The 22,459-nt window shown below is 27.9% G+C and overlaps 1 protein-coding gene across 1 annotated transcript in view; it reads left to right on the forward strand.

Annotated features, from left to right (window-relative positions):
- The first annotated feature begins 2,223 nt into the window (after positions 1 to 2,223).
- The window catches only part of LOC123292564 (protocadherin-16), a 30,957-nt gene continuing 10,721 nt past the window's right edge, over positions 2,224 to 22,459 (forward strand). Inside the window, exon 1 of the mRNA XM_044873276.1 lies at positions 2,224 to 2,366. Coding sequence (XP_044729211.1) covers positions 2,261 to 2,366 — 106 coding nt within the window. The 5' untranslated portion in view covers positions 2,224 to 2,260. The remainder of the gene's footprint in view (positions 2,367 to 22,459) is intronic.

Here is a 22,459-nt window from a genome sequence, read left to right on the forward strand (position 1 = left end):
AAGTCAAGGTACCTGGCTCTGAACAACTATTTTAGTAGACTAATTTTAGAGTTTATGTTTAAGTTTGTAAGAATTTTGGAAAAAAATTTCTGATTTGCCCACCTAGAAACCAAAAATTCGTGATTTGGCTAAAAGTTGGATACGCCGATGTACCTAGAGAGATTTTAACCTCCACTAGGATGTCTGAGGCCCATCGTTGTTTTTTTTTTTTAACTTCAATTGAATACCAATTCCCAACTTTTATTAAAAGTATTTATTTTTCCTATGTGTGAACCAGAATATCAGACTTCTTCGAATCAAATAATATTTTTCTTAATTGCATTATCTTCGAATTCTTGAATAATTAAGATTTGCGATCCCCCGGCATCCAAATTTTTGTATTATTTAACATTTACTGGGTCACACTGTCATCAATTTTTGGTTACAAATTTTGAGATGTATGGCACAATCAAATCAATTTTAGTGGTGCGATGAGTCTCTATCTACAAACTATCTTTTTTCGCTCCTAGCTTTGTGTGTCTACCTCTATGCTTTCTCTATTCCTATGACTTGAAAAAACCAAGATAAATAAACCTTATGGTCTTTATAGAAAAACAAGCCACTTTTATTGTATTTATTAGCAAATTTTTGTCGAAGAGTGCCTAGATTTCGCGGAAATAATATCATGTTCTAAAAAGTATAACAGTGGTGATTTATTTAGCCGAAAAATTATGTTAACGTAAAGTGTGTTTTTAAAGGTGTTGGTGTTTATATCCTATATATTTGCTAATAATTTCAATAAATATTGGTCGCTATAACTGATAAGTCGTTAAAACCAATAGGTACATTCATGTATGTGTTTATATAGAGATTTAGTCGAGTCCTTTTATTTTCGTCGTTATAACCAATTTTGACTGTATAAGTGAAAGGTTGAAATTTCCTAAAAAAATATTTATAATTGATGTTTTATTATTAAAGTATCATCATGCTTCTCTCTAATCTTCGCTGTATGTATTTTATTTAATAAACGCTATTAATTTGATAAAATATTAACGGTATTTCACATTACTTTTTAATAACCAATAACCTTCGTTAACCTTCAAATTACCGTATATTTTATATATATAAATATGATACAAAAAACTATTCATGTGAAATCATTTTTTTAAAGACATTTTTCTTAATTATTGAAACAGTTAATTGAAATCATTCACACTAAATAATTTAATTTAAATTATTTTATTGAAACAGATGTTTAATTTTTTATATAGCAAGTTAATTGTTTATTTAAAAAATTCTCTAGCTGGGTTTTTATTATTAAAAACTAATTTGATAATCGCTCGCTTTGCTGGGCTTAAACACCACCGCGTTAATTCTTACACCTCCCTTGTTCTCGCTTATCCCCCTTTCCATAACACTCCAAATAGGGGTAAGGATTGTTTTACACAGGTAAAATATATGCACAGATTTCAATTTTTTTCATATATGAAGGTACAGATTTCAATTTTTAAATGTTATATAATCTTGATTCATTGAGTGTATCAGTACAGGTAGCCATGAATTATATCTCGTTCACCATTTTTGTAGAAACATTTAATTTATGGTTCAAAATGATGCTCATGGATGGTGAAATGAAATATCATAGACTAAATTTAATTTTTTTTTCTTTAATATATCTTTATAAAGTATAGCTTTATTTTTATCTTTATAAAGTTTTAGTCTCATGTATGAGCTATATTATTGTACAGTTTTATTCAAATCCATTTAGTAATTTTTTCGTGAAAGCTTAACAAACAAACAACCTTACTTTCACATTTATAATATAGGTACAGGGATTTTAGGAAAATTGAATTATGTCTTCGACACAAACTTACTCCAACAATTCTCTTTTTCAAGGACTTTTCCCCTTTTCTTCTAGAATTTCTTCCCGTTTGCAACCCTTTTCTGTTAATCAGGATTTTTAAACATCCTATATTATTTTGCTATTTTCCACCTCTTAAAATATTTGCCACATTTTACTATCGATAGTTTAATTTGGAGACAGTTTTTACCTTATGGTTTCAAACATTTTGAACATGTTTTAATCCCATTTAAAGTGTTTTGTGGAACCCTATTTAAAGTGTAAAAATTTGTATGGCTTAAATCTATCATTTTTATTCTATTTACAGATGATCATACAATATAGTATAAAACAAAGTTTACGAGGCTGTGGTGAAATTATTAGACATTTACATGAATCTGAATCATTGGTTTGTTCATCACGAATGTCCTCATCATAATAATGCAGTTGAAATACAACGCTCTGACGAAATCTTCTCGAAACGTACTTATACTTATTTGGATTACAACATTATTACAATTTGGACCAACATTTATAGTTTCGCAAGGTAAGTAGTAATATTGTATCTAATAGCTTCTCAAAACACTAAGAATCGAGAAATAATTTTTGGATGATTCGGTACAATATCTGCTTTGGTTTTATGAATCACACAAAATTTATTAAAAGTTATTCATATTTTATATTTTTACCCTTCTTCTAAATCTACTCCGAGAGATAAAATACGAAGAAAACCTAATAGGTATTTGTATCGGAATGTGTTCACGAAATTTCAACGAATACATAGTTCGCCTTTTTTTTTAAGTTTAAGTTAACTTTTTTTAAGTTAGTCACGATATGCCTTGAAAATAAATATATCAATCACACTTTCCATTTTCTTAAATTAGTTTTGTTAACAAAAAGTTTTATAAAAGCAGTAATATAACGTGTGTGACATTACTTATAATAGGATAATAAAATTATTTTATCTATTGATATCATCTACCTATACAGTAAACATAAAGTAGGGTAAAATGTAGTACCTAGAGTCATATATACCTGGTATCTTCTGTAGTTTCTCCGCAGACATCTAGTCACTATATGTATTGAAATGAGATTATTTTGTGAGAATACAGGTAGGCTGAAGACTGGTAGTCAATGTTGTTTTGTTTTTGAATAAATTAAAAATATAATTTTTTTGTGGAAAAAGTAAACAAATTCGATTCTTCTGGTTGCCTATTTAAAAACTGACCATTGCATATTGTTTTATAAATCATACTCAACGTAAATCATTGGTTATTGCTGAGTAAGTTTTTATACTATACTCCATATAAAAAAGAATAGATAAATTGAAATGAAGGGGGAATTATGCAGCTATGGCTGGCTTAGTTCAGAACTATCCCGATATTAACCTTTGTGCAAGTGTAGTGGAAAAACATAAAAAATCATAGGTAGTATATACCTGGTACCTGATGGTAAAGCTCAAATGTCTCCCGCGTATCACTCATAAAGTCATTTGGTAAAGGATATGGAATACTAATGGTACTTAGTTGAAGTATATGAAATTCTAAACTGTAAAAACAAAAATTCAAAAAATTTAAAACGCAAAGTGATGTATATTGAATCAAACAACCGCATGTACTTTGAATATATCCTTTATACATGGTCATTTTATGCATTACATGTTAGACTTGCAATCTTTTGTTTTATGGGATTCCAAAGATAGGTACAAGCAAAGTATAAATTGGAAGAAGAAGTTTATTCACATCGAGTCATTGAAAATACCATTTGAAACTGTTGCAGGACACTCACAGTAGTGGAACGTGTAGATTTTTCAATATTTCAGTCACACGTATTCTATAATGTGGTTCTCTGGAGTGAGCTGTAACGATTCTGATACAATCAATGTGGGTGACTCTAGGTGCATCAACATGTGAACCATGGTACATTCTAATGTTTTACCACCATGTTCACACATCATGTACCATGGTTCTCATGTTTTTCATCGATATTTTTTCATTTTCATAGTTGTTTAATATTTAGATTCTCAAAAAAAAAAATTTTTAGGAATATCAATGCTATGTGTATACATTACTTTAAAAAACTCATAAATGTTAATTTTTAATTCTATAGGTACTACATCTTCCCTTATTAAATAAATTATATGAAATAAATAACTTATACGCATCAATATCAACCATATTTAGAAAGTAAATCAATTATAATTAATTATTATTAGTCTTTATAACAATTATTATTACTTTTTAATTGATTACAACTTTTTATTGAATCATTTTATTGCTATATTATTATTATATCTATTATTACATTTGATTCAAAACATATCCGTTTAACAAAAAAACTTTTTTTCAAGTTTATTAGCATAACTTTACTTTAAGAGATTGTTTCGTTTTATTTTTAGGATCCATGCAACTTAGTTGTGAAAATCCTAAAAACTCTGTTTTTATGAGAGATCAAAGTTCAAAAATAATCGTTAATAGTCGTTAATATCCACCGGTAGCGCTGATATCCACAGCTGCATCTCTGCGAAAATTATCGAATTTGGAACAACTATAGCTCGTTTGAAAACTTGTATTTTCTACTTTTGGAATCCATTGCTCAAAAACTTTTAACACTCCTTGCCGCTTTGATAGGGTTATTTTAGAGTCTTAGAACTTTTAACGAATATTAGAAACCTGTAATATTGAGAAATCGAGGGCCAATTACATCTACTCTATCTTCATTTTTAACTGAAATTTTAGATCTTTGTAAGTAGTGATACTTGATTATGCTATTAAGGCTGTAACATAAAGCAATATTAAGTTTACAAGCATTTTTATTGCGAAGATGACATACCTAATATTTACTCACTATGTACTTATTTTATTGTTTATAATAAAAATGTAAACAATAATTGTTTATTGTTCTTATTATTTGTTGTATAATTATGAATTATGAAGAGAAATTGATAATAATTAAGAAATTAGATAGACTGTTTTCTTTGATGAGATTTAGTGAATACACATCAATCATTTCAACTGTTAAAAAATTTAACTGTTTGAGATCTTAAGATTATCGCAAGATCCAAATGTTGCGATATCTCAGAAATTCTGCATCCAATCATTAAATTAACCTGATTTTTATATTTTTTGGATCAAAATTACCCCATCCACCAAATTTCATCAAATTCCAAAACAAAAGTTTTTTTGCGATTTTCTCGATTTTATCAAAGGGGTACCCCTTAAAAAAATTGCAAAAAATCGAGAAATTTTGTATATCTCCAATTTTGATAAAACTCAGTATATAAGGTAATTTTGACCCAAAAAGTACAAAAATCGGATGCATTTGACGACTAGTCGAATAGTTTTTGAGATATGGACTAAAATCGATCCAAATATTGCGATATCTCAGAAACTCTGCATCCAATCATTAAATTAACCTGATTTTTATACTTTTTGGATCAAAATTACCCCATCCACCGTGTTTCATCAAATTCCAGAACAAAATTTTTTTTGCGTTTTTTTCGATTTTTTCAAAGGGGTACCCCCTTGAAAAAATTGCAAAAAATCGAGAAATTTTTTTATCTCCTATTTCGATAAAACTTAGTATATAACGTAATTTTGATCCAAAAAGTACAAAAATCGGTTGCGTTTGATGACTAGTCGAATAGTTTTTGACATACGGACTAAAATCGAACCGAACATTGCGATATCTCAGAAACTCTGCATTGTAATTAATTAATTGTAACAAAACTTGTCCTTTTTTTTAATACAGTACATTATTTATTTTGATGTGGTTAAGATCAATTATTAAAATCTCAAAATTCTTTTACATTTTGCTTTTAAAGTTTAGTCAATACAACCAACTATCTATTTAATATTTCATCCGGTACACTATAGAACTACGGATATTTACCTAGTCAATAGTTTTAAATGAATATTACCACTGGTAATGGATACTATTTAAAATTTTATTGTCTTTTTTTGTAATTTAAATAAAAATTCAAATACCATTTAAATTAATTATTATGTGCGTATTAAAAAAAAAAACAGTTTAAAAGTGGTAATGAACCATTTTATTGTTTTTATGTGTTAAATTATCGGTCTGATTATTTAAAAATATTGTAGACAAACATCTATCCCCTTGCAAAATACTTTTCTGGTTTTCTATCTATCGTCTGTTGATACATCTTGACAAATGTTTTTTTAGTCATACGGAATGAGTCATCTTATTTTGTACTAAATGAATATTTCTGTGGGCGGTATTATGAATTTTGTAAAAATATATCGCTCAATCCTGGAGCAAAATTAACGTGTTGCACTGAAATTAATTGCTTGTAGCAAGTAAACTTTGCTCACTCAATAGGTAATTAGTTATTTCCCGTTAAACATAAAGTCGGACATAAAGAAACAAATAATTCTATATTCATAAAAAAATAATTCTCGACCCAGGTCGATTTATTTGCCTATCACTGGTCGAGTACCAAAACCACTCCATTTGTTAGTCTGTAGAGTTTGTTCTAGTTCTATTTTCCTGTGCAATTGTTAAGTTCCAGACTTCCTAAAGCCTTCAAATAAATTTTTATTTTGTATTTTTTATATTTCCGAACTTCAAATATAAAATGAAACTTTGCTGTAATCAATAGATATCGTTACATAGATATATTCATGAATAACTTGGAGTAAGATAAAAACATGATAAAAGAAATTTTTACATAAATAATATTTCTATTTACTAATATTCTACGAATTCATAAATTAACTGATCTAGTTTCTTTAATTTTGTTTCTTGGCATTGAAATTCTTTCGGATTTTTGATGTTTTATAAAATTTAATATAATGTATAAATAATATCAAACAGGATATGTTAAATTTTCGAATAGTAATGTAACTAAAAATCTAAATCCTTGAACTCGTTTGGTTTGTATTTAAAGGGAATTTTTTGTTAACAATTTAACATAAATTAATTAAATAAAAATCAAAATATTTTGAAGTAAATAACCACGTAATAAAACAATAAAATAAAGTACCCCTACAAAATATCCTTTGAATTTAATAAAATATTTTTGATTTTTTATATTAAAAAATTAATATATTTGTGTATTACCTAAGACCGACCTTGTCTTTATATTTATATTCAGTCTTTTTACGAAATTGTACTCAGTATTGACATAGTTAGTCAATTATTTTTATAAAATTTTTCTTTGAAGAGTCTTCTATGGTAGTAATTTACAGCAGACATGCACTTAGTGAAAGAAAAATGTAGTTTTGAGACAAACCGGCATAAAGACGCAGATTTTTGGCTGGAAAGGATACGTAACTATAAGTAACTATATTTTAAGCAAACTTAAAGGTGAATGTAACAAACTTTTAGGTTGTACTTTCCACACAAACCTCTTGGACTAACTTTGTCCTGTAAAACCGAACACTATTTAAACGCAAAAGAAGAAGTTTAACTCACGTAAATTTTATCTTTTGTTAGAAAAATTAATGATGAGTTTATCTCGCAGTAAGGCGTAACTGGAAACCTCTTACAAGCTAATACAGTAGTATTAGCTTGTACTATCTAAATATATATTATATATAGGTATATTAAGATAGTACTATTAGCTTGTAAGAGGTCGCCAGTTACTGCACCCTAATATACCAAAGATATTACCATAGTAGTACTATAGTTCATTATCGACCGGAGTTATTGCCATAAGTAATTGTTTAATATAGCTCGATAAACAATGAGCTTATGCATTGTTACGCATTGTATTGAAAATAATAAAATACGTTTAACTGATGAAGCGTAAAGTCAGTTTGATTTAGTTACAGTATATAAATGTTTTCATTTAAAAATAAAATTTATTTGCATATAAACTATAAATACATTTAATCGGAAATTTCTAGACAGCTATCTTTAATTAATAGCTACAGCCAGGGCTGAATTTAGGATAGGACCAGTGGGGCCATGGCCTCAAGGCCCCCACCGATTTCGATAATATTATTAGTATGTTTTTAAATTATACCCAAATTCGATGGAAACTAAGAAAGGTTTCCTATCTCTAATTTTGTTTGTTTCCACCATCTCTAATTATGAAACGATCGGATTTCTTAATCCAAAAACAAAGCTTAATTCCAAAGCCACTCTTTGAGACCAATAATTTCTTGTAGGAAAATTACTTCTTTACAAAATTTAGACCGTTGACTGAGTGAAATTCATTTGCTTTTCTTGGGATTAATCCATCTTTTGGATTTAGATTCAGATACCCGAACGTTTCATAATGATGATTGAAAAATTCCAGATAGTCCTGAAACTTTTTATCTTATACCGGGTCAAGTAACTAAAGTAAACTCCCTCGAAATTGGAATCTTAAATCAATTGAATTTTCTATAAGGGAATATTTTTATTTAAGGAAATAAAACATAGGAAAGTACAAAAGAAAACAAGTGAAAACAAACAATTAAATGAGTTAATAGTTGAAATATCATGCATAAATAATGTTGATTACTCTATCACATTGCACATGCATATACAATTTATATAATACATACTATACAATTTACGCCCAATTTGCGCCTTCACGGGTAAACAGTGATGTTTACGAAAAAATGATTCAAACAAAAGTTGTTTATTTTTTTATAAGAAACATTTTTTACATTTAAACTTTTGTTCTATCTCTAACGGTTTACAAGATGGGTCCTACGGACCCATAGGTCAAGACCCAATTGACCTACGTTGCTCATTTACGAACTCGACCTCACTTTTTAGGTTCTGAGTACGCTGTAAAAATTTCAGCTCGATATCTTTTTTCGTTTTTGAGTTATCGTGCCCACAGGCGGACGGACGGACGGACAACCGGAAATGGACTAATTAGGTGATTCTATGAACACCTATAGCAAAATTTTGTGCGTAGCATCAATATTTTTAAACGTTACAAACTTGGGACTAAACTTAGTATACCTTGCATATTACATATATGCAAGGTATAAAAATATGTAATATATATGTGAATAATTGACAATCAATACACAAAGGTGTATACGAATGGTGGGTATGTAAATATTAGAAAATTCTTTCTCTTAATTCGATACAAATACGGTAGATAACTGTAGTGAACTTATTTACAGGAAATATTTATAAAGAAATTAAAATAAATAAAAATAATAAATAAATAATAATAATTGTTAATAAATGTAGGTATGTTTTATATACACATATGCTATAGGTATATAGTGAGGTATTCTCTCATGTTTATTGTCCATTATCATTTATATTAATTTATTTAAATTATAAAAATAAATAAATTAAATATATTCAAGGTAAACATTACTCACAGAAGAGAATCAACTTTATATAAGTAAGTTCATTGCTTTCATTATTATTATTATTATTGTTATATTTGTGATATTTTTACGATGTTAAAATGTAAAAACTTTTATTTTATTTTATTCTTTGTGTTTTCTAAAGAATTAAATGTAGTAAAATGTATCTAAATCATAATAAATATTATGAATTTTGTCAGTCGTAAGTTTAATTTATTGTAAAATTTTATATATCTGAATATAAATTATATAAATAACAGCTTCATGCGAAATTAAAAAAGTTTTGGTAAATAACAATATGATGTAAACGTTAAACGACAATTTAACAGGCAATACGACACTCAGTGTGGCGCTCTCAAATCCGGTTTTCATCGTATTTTTTATTACCGCAATAGAAAATACCATAGATAATAGAAGAAACCATAATATTTGAAGACGATAGAAGATAGAAAGATACCTAGCCTATATATTATAGAAAATACCATACCTAATATTTAAAGACTACTTTATATAAACGGGACCTTTGTATAAAAGAACACCAAATTAATTCAGCCAATTAATTCACTTTCAAAAATATTTTTTAAAATTATATCAACAAATTCATAAAATTAAATATTCTAAACATTCCTGCAAAACTGAAAAAAAGAAAAAAAAATTCCAAGTTTTGCTCACCCAACGCAGTAATTTTTCCCCTAACACACACACACACATGAGAACACACAGACATCAATCTAACAGTGGTCTCATTTTGAGCGCATTGAATATAGAAAATTTCAGTTTAGTTTTTTAGATCCATTCTATGGGAAGTTAAAAAAAACACTTCTACAGTTCTGCAAATTTCGTAGCAAATAGTTATACTATAATTTATCAACTCTTGATGAGCGTCTGGGTCTGGCAGTGTATCACGACTACTGCAGGAGCTGTCACAGTGGTGAGGAAGAGGAAACAATGTCTCATCTTCTCTGTCACTGTCCAGCCCTGGTCATGAGGAGATGGACTTACTTGAGCCAGCCTCTCTTTGACGACCTCTCCGACCTGGAGTTCGTCGACGTCAAAGCTCTCCTGCTGTTCTTAAACAGCTTCAAATCCAGCTCCTGGTGCATGGAGTAGTGACCGAGGATGGGCCAACCCTTTTTCGGTATCACAACGGACCTTATGGTCTAAGTGTGTCCCATCCCAGGACAGCCACTCTAACCTAACCTAACCTATCAACTCTTGATAATTGTGTCTTGGATATTAAAGATAGTATATTTTTTAAGCAAATAAATAATAAATATCACAAATATCTAATAAATTTCGATTTTGCCCCAATTTTCTAAATCAATTTTTATATTATATAAATACTTATCGTAATTAGTCTTATATTATATGGTACTCGTTGCTAATTTAATGAGGGCCTGCGCACAGACCGTCTGATTCGGGTGCGTCTAACTAATTCATACGCACTATGACTACATTGTATTTGAAATACGTATTTATATAATAGGTAGTGGTAATGTTAGTTGAAGTAAATATATATTTATTTCGAAATATCCTAGAGCTCTCATTATCTTTGATAATATTTATATAACAAATGTCTTTACAAAGATAAATGTAAGTAATCAAAAGATACAATGATGAGGTCTTTGTCCACAATCTATCTAAATTATAGAAATTGAATTGTATATTATGATTATCATACAATAAGAGACTTTTTTTTATATTTTCTTATTATATTATTTTTGTAAAATAATGGTAACCATGCTAGATATAATTATTAAACATTAATCACTATATTTAATATTTATTTGTGTGAACCAATTCTTGAAAATATTGTACACAAACTTATAATTCACTTCCGTTTTAAACAAAAAAGACAAAAACCCATCATCATTAATTGATATAGGTTTTATTATGTTGACCATTTTTATAAAATAAAATTTAGTTTTAGTAGATTATCTATACTTGAAATGCGGAACAATTCTAATTTCCGTAATTTTCAATGACTGACACGATTGTACAATTGAGGTATTTCCAGCATGAATGCACTTGTCGACAGATTTGTCCTATTGTTTTTTCACAGGACAGTTAAAATCTCTTTTTTCTTAATTAACAATCTTACCTTTAACAATCCTCCAAACAGCAAACAAAAAGAATTTCATAATTTTCCCTTCAAAATGGGCTCACGATCTAATATCTATACGTCAGGTATATGTATATATTTAAAAAAAATAAAGAGATGGAAAAATCTTCTAATGGAAATGTCTAGAGATAGAATATGTAATATGCTACAGGCAAATTTTTGTTATATCTTTAATAAATATTTAAAAAAGTAATGCACAAATATTAAATCCAATAACCTTGTCGATTAAAAGTACGAGGCGTCAAATCTGGTAGGTTTGATTTTTTGCAGACTTGTTTATGATGTTGGTGCAATGAATAATCCCAGTTCGCCACTTCAAGTGCCTAACGCAACTTTGTCCAAAATCGAAAAAAATCATGAAAACTTCGGCTTTTTTCCGATTTTGGCGGTTATAGCCCTAAAGGGCTATTTTTTGAAGGTACCTTTTCAGGATGTTTTTAAAGTAAACTAAATTCACTACAATATGAGACTAGAATTGTCTCTGTAGACCCAATAATTTCCGAGATAAAGTCTTCGATTTTTGGCAAAGTTATTGATTGGATTATTCGTTGGGTCAACATCATAAACAAGTATGCATAAAATCAGAACTACCTGACTTGGCACAAACTCTGATGTATAAAATTACTGGACTATATACTAAAAACAGATTTCAGACTGATATATTTTTTATTTGTAAGAATTCCAGACAATGTTGTTTTACACGGGGCCCCGAAAATGCCGCCATTAACTTAAAGTTGTTGAATATCCAATTTTTGGTTTGTTTTTTAAGATATAATTAATTGCAAAACAAACTCAAAATTCTAAAGTCTAAGTCTAAAAACAAGATTTCTAATCTAATAAAGTTTTGAATCTTTACTTTTTCTACATTAACAACAGGTCATATGTATTATAATAATGATTATGATTTCATTTTCATACTTAAACATTCTTTTATTTAATTTAATGCAAATAATTAATTAATAAATTCATTAAATTTTATGTATTATAATTTTCATTCTCCTCTGTCTGTTATTATAGTTCAACATATACATATATGTTACTATAGTTCAACATTAAATTACTTTATTATTGTTTTCATTAATAAGTACACCTAAAGTATACCATAGTACAAGAATCAGTGTACTAAAAAAGATTTGCCTATTCGCTCCGTGCGTGAGTTTCGTTTCCATGGTAACGATACACTACTTTAATTATAGAATTGTATGGATGCATATATAATTGTATGGATTGCATTTAAGACTTACATTGAAAATTTAATATTATTGTCTCACAAATTTAAATAAATAATTATGATAATTTACATTTAAAAAATAATATTTATGCAATTTGATTTCTTATTTTCACAATTTTTAATGCATTAAGTTTAATTAATTCGTGTTTTACAATAATTTTAATTTGACATTTCTATAACATCAACATGTAAAGAACTGCAAATTAGTAATAACAGCCCCCTTTAACGTCAAAATTTTTCACTGGAAGCGCTGGCATCGATTTTATTGTCCCTACCATGACTATGCACACAACGAATACTATTTCAAATATCTACAACTCCTGTTCAGGTGATACAACAGCGATGATTGAAAAGATTTCCAATCACTTTGACCACTAAAAAAACGTAGTAAGATAGGTATGCAATCTTATATAATATGTTAATAATTTAAACATTATATTTTATATGATAACTAGTAGATACCCGCCCACTTTGCTGGTCAATTTCTCCTTTAGACTATCACGTTACGGATTTTAATTTTTTGATGGTGAACTTTTATGAAAATGAAGTTTTGCCCATAATACTCGCTGACATTGTAACTTTCTAATAGGTCCAATCATTAAATTAACCTGATTTTTATACTTTTTGGATCAAAATTACCCCATCCACTTCGAGTTTCATCAAATTCCAAAACAAAAATTTTTTCGGCGATTTTCTCGATTTTATCAAAATGGTACCTTTGTAATGATTATTTATCAAAACCGTCAAACTCTCCCGTTATTTCAAATACAAGAAAGAGGGGTGGGATACATAATCATTTCGGCCATTACTTAATTAAACAAAATCGCCAGCAAGTATTTGGTATTTGTGCTTCATATAAATAAGAAATAGAGAAACTGTTTATGCGCAAATCACGTTTCTCGAGATGAAATGAGAGTATGTATTATAACAACCCAAATACTTTTACAAACTTGATTCAATTTACAAGCCTTAATGGAGAGCAAATTCCTTTAAATATATGACATTATAATTTGATCATCGAAGTATAATCGAAAGTTGAAAGATTCAGTTATATTTTTTAACAATCTGCCTCTTATACTACACACTATAATCTTAGTTAAATATTTAAAAGGTTAATGCTGTCAATTAAATAATTTACATGTTAATTAATACATTCTCAGATCTGTTTTACAATGGGAAAATAATTATTATTAGAATCGTGTCAACGACGTTTACCTTAACCTTCACACTTAATTCTATTCAATTTCAAATGAAATAATAATTCTTTTTTGTCTCAGTTTCCATTATAAAAATTTTTATTATTAGATCGTTAACTCTAAATCTATTGGAATTTTATCTTGGAAAAATCTTTGAATGATTTCTTTCTTTCTCATTAAACTTAATTATATTTTTAGCTTATACATAAAACAAGTGAAAACAAACGATTGACTGAGTTAATTGTTGAAATATCATGTATGGAAAGTGCCATTTATTAAGTTTTCGAAAAGTATATTTTATTATTTTTATTTTTTATTTTTCGAGAATGTTTTGCAAGACTACTAGTTGAAGCTACCAACAAATTTTCAACTCGCTATCCTATGATCAACTTTGAAAGGATTTATTTCGGATACCATTGAGTCTACAGACAAAATTCTAGTCTCATGTTGCTCGTTTAGTCTATTCTAAACACATCCTGATAAGGTACTTATTAGATTATTCGAAAGCGAAATCATATTGACAATATGTTTTCAGCCTACCTGCAAACTGATAAAATACCCTCTTTCTAATATAAACTATCCAGTTCCAACTTCAAATCCAACTTCAAAATCGTACAGGTTTAGTGAGAGGTATAAGCGCAAATTTTTTAGATGTTATATTTCAAAGTAAAGCGAATCCCTTTTAAGAAAAATATCTCTAGCAATATTACAGTACATGTTATATATTATCCAAAACCAAATCGTTAAATTTAATTCTTAGTCAATTGCGAGAAGCAACCGCTTTTGTTAATAATAATATTTGGACCATAAAAATGCATTTTAAATGCATCAATCAGCATATTTATTTAGGTATTAATTTGAATTGAAAAATTGTTTAGTGAATTGAATATACATGTTTAATATAACAGTAAATATTTTTAATACTAGATTACTATAAACTAGCAATTAATAAGCGATGCGTAATCATATATGTATTACCATATACTTCCATAATCTTATATATAAAACGGCGGTTAGATATAACGCAGGCATCATACAAGACATCAGACATCGATCAACAAACATAGGTAAGTATGTAATAGGTATTCAACAGCGCAAAATGAATGACTTTTTGTGATATTAAGATAGTACTAGCGCCAAGGCAACTTTAATGATGAATTTTCAATTTTGATGTTGAATTTTGTTATAACATCATGAATGTAGACGAAAAATAAGAATACAATTTTTCGATATGTACCTTGGTTTTCAAAATATCGAAAGCTAAAATGTGGAGTGCTACGAAAGGTAATTAAAGGTAGAGTGTTTTTAACTATGTGCGAGCTTAAAGTTTGAGCTTAAAGTTTAAAGTACGAGCTTAGGGTTCTGTACCCGAAATAACTAAAAAATTGGCGATTATGACATATAATTTTAACATATAAATAATAATTACTATGAAAATGATTGGTCAAATAATCGTGGCTCAATTCATTTCGAAAAGTGAAATCGTAAAATAATTAGGTAATTCAAAACAATAATTCAAAAGAACAAACTCAACTCAAATATTCAATTAAAATATTTCCAAAAATTTGTCCCAAAAAATTAGCTAGCTCTCTAAGTATCCTTTTCATCTCATCTGATATCCTTGACCATCACTTTGATATTGATTTATGAAGGAGTGTTATAAGTGTTTATCTGTGCGTTTCTGTGTTTCTCAGTGGCATCGTAGCCCCTAAATGGTCGAACCGATTTGATTGAGAATATTTTATAGCTAAATTTCCAAAAATCGGTTTATATAAGGAACAAATCGCATAAATTTTTCGGGGGTTTATTAAATTTTGTAAATTTCACTTGTTTGAAGAAAACATAACACTTTTTATGGGGTCTATAAGTAATAAACGTATAATCTTATATTCCAAGATGGTTTCCAGAAACCAATCAAATACCCTATTCTGAAGAATGCAATTTATGTAATGATAGAAGTCATCTGATGTATGAAGATAAAATGAGATATATGTATATGCAATAGTCACGAAATATTAAAAAATTTTCTGGTTTATGAATTGCACATAATAAATATATATGAATATTAAATAATCATAATAATAAAGTCTAGATTAAAATAAAAATTCTTTTTAAAAAAATTAAATTTTTTTTTATAGTTCGATCAATAAAAAATTATTATGTTGATTGATATAAAAACTTTTTAGTGCATATAAAATACCGTAACACGTACTATAAATTATTGGTTATACAATTATGGTTTATGCATTTTAGTGGTATAAAATTTATTTATTTGGTATAAAAATTTAATAAAAATATTTTTTTAATAAATATTAATAATATATTATTTATAACCTATATATATATTGAATCTAAACCACGCATAAAATTGTATTTATTTAAATACGATTACAAGTTATTAAAGCAGTGACGAATCCACGAGGAGAGAGGTTAGACAAATTTACTACACCCTCTTCAAGAACCCCTGAACTTATTCTATCATCAGTTGTAAAGAATGATCGCCGTTTCATTTTCTGTCAGCTGGAGTGCAGTTTCAATTTATTTTCCGAAAATAAATTATATAATAACGAGTATTTGATCATGATCCGAACTTCTTTTAAACAAAAATTAAGATTTTCTTGTTTAATGGTAACAGTAACTTTGTTTCTGTAACGAATTCTAGCAATCTTAGTGAAGTAGAAACCATTTAAACAGGTAAGAAATGCATGGCGTGCACTACAATGCTGGTATGGTATAGACACAGATACAATTGGTATCTATGTTAGCATAAGTAATATTGCAGTATTGAATAGGACTATCCACCAAATGTATTGTGATATCTGACGCCCATACTGCATTGACTCGTCCGCCATAACTACTGCTAATGTTACTATTCCCTCAATACAGGTACGATACCGGTACTGCCATAGTGATATTCACAAAAAGTTTCTTACCGTGTAGGCGACAGCGAAAAAATTTACTCAAAAATGCTTGGTCTACTTTTCGTAGTAAGCCTCTTTCCTCATCAATGAGCCACAATTTATAACTTTTATTCTAGAAAATGCACTGTATCCTGAAGTAAAAATTTAAGGTCTCGATGATATATCCCCTCCGAGTGATACATCTTTTACTTGGATCAATTTTCCCAAAAGTTCTTTCTTGAAGAGATTTTCAGCAGGATTCGTTCAAAACCCAACAACAAATTTTTTCCTGAAAATCATGACGAATCGAAAAAATTAAATATAAAAGTAATATTATGTATATTTGAATAGAATGAATTGATTTTTTAAATGTCATATTAACCTAGACATCAAAACTAAAACTTGATTACGTAAAATTAGAAACGATTATCTAATTTCTAATAAAAACTATCAAAACTAATTTTATATAGAGTACCAATATGTTTAAATGCAATTACTTATTTTTATACAGGGTGAAAAGAATCATTCGAGTCGTATTTTTAATAAAATAATTTTATTGTACTAAATATGTTTCGATGCTGTCTCGTGACCACAATTTCGTTCGGTCAGTATAATAAAAAGCTACTTATGTAGGTACAATTAAATGTTAGTCAATTAAAAAAATAAAATATAAAAAAGAATTCACAGATTACAAACGTTATTTAGCCATAGTATGCTATGTTTGTGAGCTTGGAAATATTAAAATACAAAAGTCTATGTAGAAATATATACCTACATACATAATCAAAATTATTATGTTACACGATATTTTACACAAATTGTTTCTTCGGGCGTTTCCGTTTCTATTTAGAAAATTTTATTTAACAGTTTTTTGTTGATTGCAAACATCTTTTTTACCGTACAAGTAAAGCTAAATAACCTATTCTCTGTGATTTTTTACTTTATTGGTCCTCTCTACCAGACACCCCGTATTATCTAGATATTACAATGTGTACATAATATTGTCATGACACATTGAATAAAAAAAAAATATCCTTTGATTAAAATCTAAAAAAATCAATTGAATATACTTTTCATATTAAACATAGTTAAATTATTTTAGTTTATAATAATCATTTTCCAAAGTAATATATATCACGAACCTAATTTATTTCAAAGTTATAATAATTAGTAAATTTTGTTAAAATAAAAATTAAAAATTTTTTGGAAAAAATTATTATTTAAAATAATTCCAATAACAATATGTGTTAAAGCTATGCAATCACAGTGTATTTTCCAACCTTATGAAGTTTGTCTCCATTGACCATCGCGATTAAAAAATAAGAGATAGCACTCCCAAGTGGTTTTCCAAATACTTTAAATAGTCTACGTAAACAAAAATGCATTTATATGGAATAATGTTCTTAGAAAAAAACTGCAGCCGCGGGAGAATGTGTAGAAATATAAAAGTATAAATATTTGTGTACTGAGTGACCTAAATCAATGTTTAAATCATCTTTTTCGTAATAAACAAGCCTAGGTATAAATCATAGAACCATAATAAAGTGAAAGTTCTATATTACCTGCTTTTGGAGGATTCATAAAGCTTAGAAAAATGTGGCTTTAACTTCCTGACTTTTTTACGTATTGAGTTACCAATGACTGTTATTAAAAAGATTCTTTCATAAAGCTGTATGTTTGAATATCTAGCCAGGAAAAATTAACCCCTAGAAGGGCATTACTAATAATACTAATCAATTTTGGCGACAGTTTTTCTAAAATTCATCTTAAAATACCTGTGTCTTATAGTCAGACATAAAGACTAAAGTCGGTGATTTTAGGACTCGGCTTCCTTGGATTTTTTTTATATAGATTGTGTATAAATTTGATTACATTGGGATATTTATTTTTGAATAATTTTAACTTTCTTATGAAAATGTAGAAACCTACTATTTATCGACCCCGATATTGTCTTAAAAAGTAATATTTATTTGAAATGGGAGTTATACAAGTAATTTCAGTTTTATTAACTGTATTTGACACAATTTCAAAACCTTTACGTAAGTATAACTTTAAGTCGACTTTTAGATGAAAAAATAACACTTATACGTATCTTGTAATATGTATACTATAGAAATTCTACAACTTGCTTCCAAATCAGAGTTTCCACTTTCATCAACAAGAACTTTAACAACAAAAAGTAAGTAATCAAGCTGCTAAATACTTGATATCTTTTGTCGAATAAATTTAACACACATTCTATTAAATACTTTTTACCAGCGCTCCCTCCAGAAATTCTTAAACTTACCACAAAATCAGAGATCCCATTTTCATCAACAACCAAAACTTTAACTACCAAAAGTAAGTTATCAGTCATCTAAATATCTGATACCTTTTGTTGATAAATTAAACATCCATTCTATTAAAAACTTTTTACCAGCGTTCACTCCAGAAATTCAACTTGCTTCAAAATCAGGGATCCCATTTTCATCAAAAATCGAAACTTTCACAACCAAAAGTAAGTAATTTGTCGGCTAAATATCTGATATCTTTTGTTGAATAAATTTAACAACTTTACTATGAAATACTTTTTACTAGCGCTTCTTCCAAAAATTCTACAACTTACCTCCAAGTCAGAGTACCCATTTTCATCAACAGCAAAAACTTTAACAACCAAAAGTAAGTAATTAAGCTGCTTCATACCTGATGTTTTTTGTTATATTAAATTAACAACCATTATATAAAACACTTTTTACCAGCGCTTCCTCCAGAAATTGTACTCCCTTCAAAATCAGAGTTCCCATTTTCATCAACAGCAAAAATTTTAACTACCAAAAGTAAGTAATCAGTCTGCTAAATATCTGATGTCTTTTGTTGAATAAATTTAACAACCATAATATGAAATACTTTTTACTAGCGCTCTCTCCTGAAATTCTGCAACTTGCTTCTAAATCAGAGTATTTATTTTCATTAACAACTAAAAGTAAGTAATCAATGTACTAAATGTCTAATTTCTTTTGTTGAATAAATTTCACAAATACTACATGAGTATGTACTTTTTGCAAGCGCTTCCACTCACAAGGCAGTAAATTTATACGTGAAAAGAATCAATCTTAACAGATATTTAAGTTGCATATCCCAAATTAGAATCCTAAAGTTTTTTTGATTAGTTTTTGTGATTTTTTTTTACTTCGAAACGTAAAAATTCAAATTCTACATCAATTTTCTGTTTTCAAAATATTACAACTTAAGTACCACAATTTTTATGCAAATTACATATATTTCAAATATCTTCAACAAAACTGTATCTAGTCGGTTTTGAGTATGCAAAATATGCATTTTCTCCTCTAGTCTTAAATCGTTTCGAAATATATCAATCAATTTTTAATTAAAGAAAGATTTGTTAGTTATTATATGGACCTAAATGTTAGCTCCTTTAAACTTGTCGCCTAGTTTAATATTTTTCAAGTTCTCTTAATATAATTTTCCGGCTGTGATAGGTATAGTTTATGAACAGAAGAAAAAGCTGTAACAACCTTCGTTAACAATAATCTCTTAAATTTTCTGCTACTATATCTGATTCTAAACCCAAAAGCCAAACATCATCAATTTATGCACTCAATACAAGTAAGCTTCTCATCTATTTAACGAATTGACACATTTTTTTTCTTTGCTAATTTAAATATTAATAAGTAGCTAGTTATTTTAAATTAAACAAAAAAAACACACAAACAAATATTTTATATATTTTTTTATTTAAAAAGTATCTAAATGATGCTGTTGAAACAAATGAAAGTAAATTAAATACTAAGTAATACCATTTCCGGTTTGACGTAAGCTTATAATAAAAAATATAGTAATAATAATAATAATGATGATTTTTATAACATACAGTATAAAATAATTCACTATAATAAGACAATAATCATATGGCACGTGCCATTATAACTCACTTTATTTCATCACAATTCAATTTTAACAAAGATTTGTTTTTTTTTTCAAATTAATAACTTTAATTTTTCTATACGCACCGTACGTGAGTTTTATTGGAGGCGTTTCCATGGTTACGATACACTGCTATAATTATATAATTGTATGGATGCATGTATAATTGTATGGATTGCATTTATGACTTAGATTGAAAATTAATATTATTGTCGCACAAATTTAAATAAATAATTATGATATTTAAAAATTTAAAAATAATATTTGTACAATTTGATTTCTTATTTTTACAATTTTTTTTTTTTTTTTTTTTTTTTTTATTATATTTTTATACTGTGTGTTTAACAACTATGGTCATTTACACAGTTTAGATGTATGTATATATAAATATATATATTAAAATTACACTATATAGGTTAATTTAGAGTTTATTTTGTAATTTTGTAGACTTAAGGAATTTAAATAATTTTCGTAGGTTTTGTTCGTCAATTTTTGTTTTTACAATTTTTAATGCAATAAGTTTAATTAGTGTTTTTCAATAACTTTAGTTTGACATTTTCTATAACATTAACATGTAAAGAACTGCAAATTAGTCATAACAGCCTCCTTTATCGCCAAAATTTTTCACTGGAAGCGCTGGCATCGATTTTATTGTCCCTACCATGACTACGCACACAACGAATACGCATTTACGTATATAAAATAATAATTAGTCTAAAATAGCAATTCACTTGTGGGGGAAGAGTGTAAAAGATACTCCTTTTAGAGAAAAATGCTCATAAATGAGAAAATACTGTAATCATTCGCTTAATTCCTACCTCACTATAGAAAATATCGAATGTATTTTTAATAGCTGATCAATTTCTAATCGTTATCATTTTTATACCATGAGTATATGAAATATATGAAGGGATACTAAGTTTAGTCCCAAGTTTTTAACGCTTAAAAATGTTGATGCTACGAATAAAATGTTGGTATAGGTGTTCATAAAATCACCTAATTAAACTATTAGTCCATTTTCGATTGTTTGTCCATTTATCCAACACAACGGACTCAAAAACGCAAAAGTATATATCAAGCTGAAATTTTTCTAGCGTGTTCAAGACATAAAAAATAAGGTTGAGATCGTAAATAAGTCCATTGGGTCTTGGGTCTGTAGGACCCATCTTGTAAATCCTTAGAGATAAAATAAAAGTTTAAATGTAAAAAATGTTCATTATAAAAAAAATAAAAAATTTTATTCGAAACAATTTTTCGTAAACATCATTGTTTAACCGTGAGCCCGCAAATTGATGGATCTTTACTCGTACGTGATTTTTACATACCTATTATATTCACTTTTTTCACTCATTTTCTTGAAATTGCTTCTTCTTTCAACAATATCTGTAAATGATGAATCTTGTTAAAGACACCTGACCAATTTTGGACAACGAACATTCAATAAAATTGTCTATACATTACTTCTTAAATCATTATAATGTATGTTTGTATGAGAGTATATAAACATACAAGGGGGCGTTGGCGTTGCTTTGAATATACATACTGTCCACCGGAATCATGGTATTTGAACTTTACGGCAGGCGAGCACCTCTTAAAATTGATAGACAGAAAGAATACTTACCTAAATACATCAGAAATATAGAGAATTTATTTTTTAACGTATTTTGTATATTTATTTTTTTTAAATTAGGTACAATATATTTTCTATTTGACACATGTATGTAAAAATAATTTAAAAACTGGTATTTTATCTACGCAGTATGTACTGCTAAACAACCGTCCGTCCGTAGGTCCGTCATTAAATTGTTTTTTTTTTTTACATTTTGTGTTAATGTGGTTTTCAATTTTAAATCGATTTGTATCTTACATTCATATAGTCTAGTCTAGTCGCATATAACAAAGATTTTCGTATACCCAGAATATTATTGGATGCAGAACAAAGACAATTTTTATCGCTCAGTCAATCAGAACAAGTGAGAGT

Source organism: Chrysoperla carnea, chromosome 2 (assembly GCF_905475395.1).
Source record: "Chrysoperla carnea chromosome 2, inChrCarn1.1, whole genome shotgun sequence".
Taxonomy (NCBI): Eukaryota; Metazoa; Arthropoda; class Insecta; order Neuroptera; family Chrysopidae; genus Chrysoperla; species Chrysoperla carnea.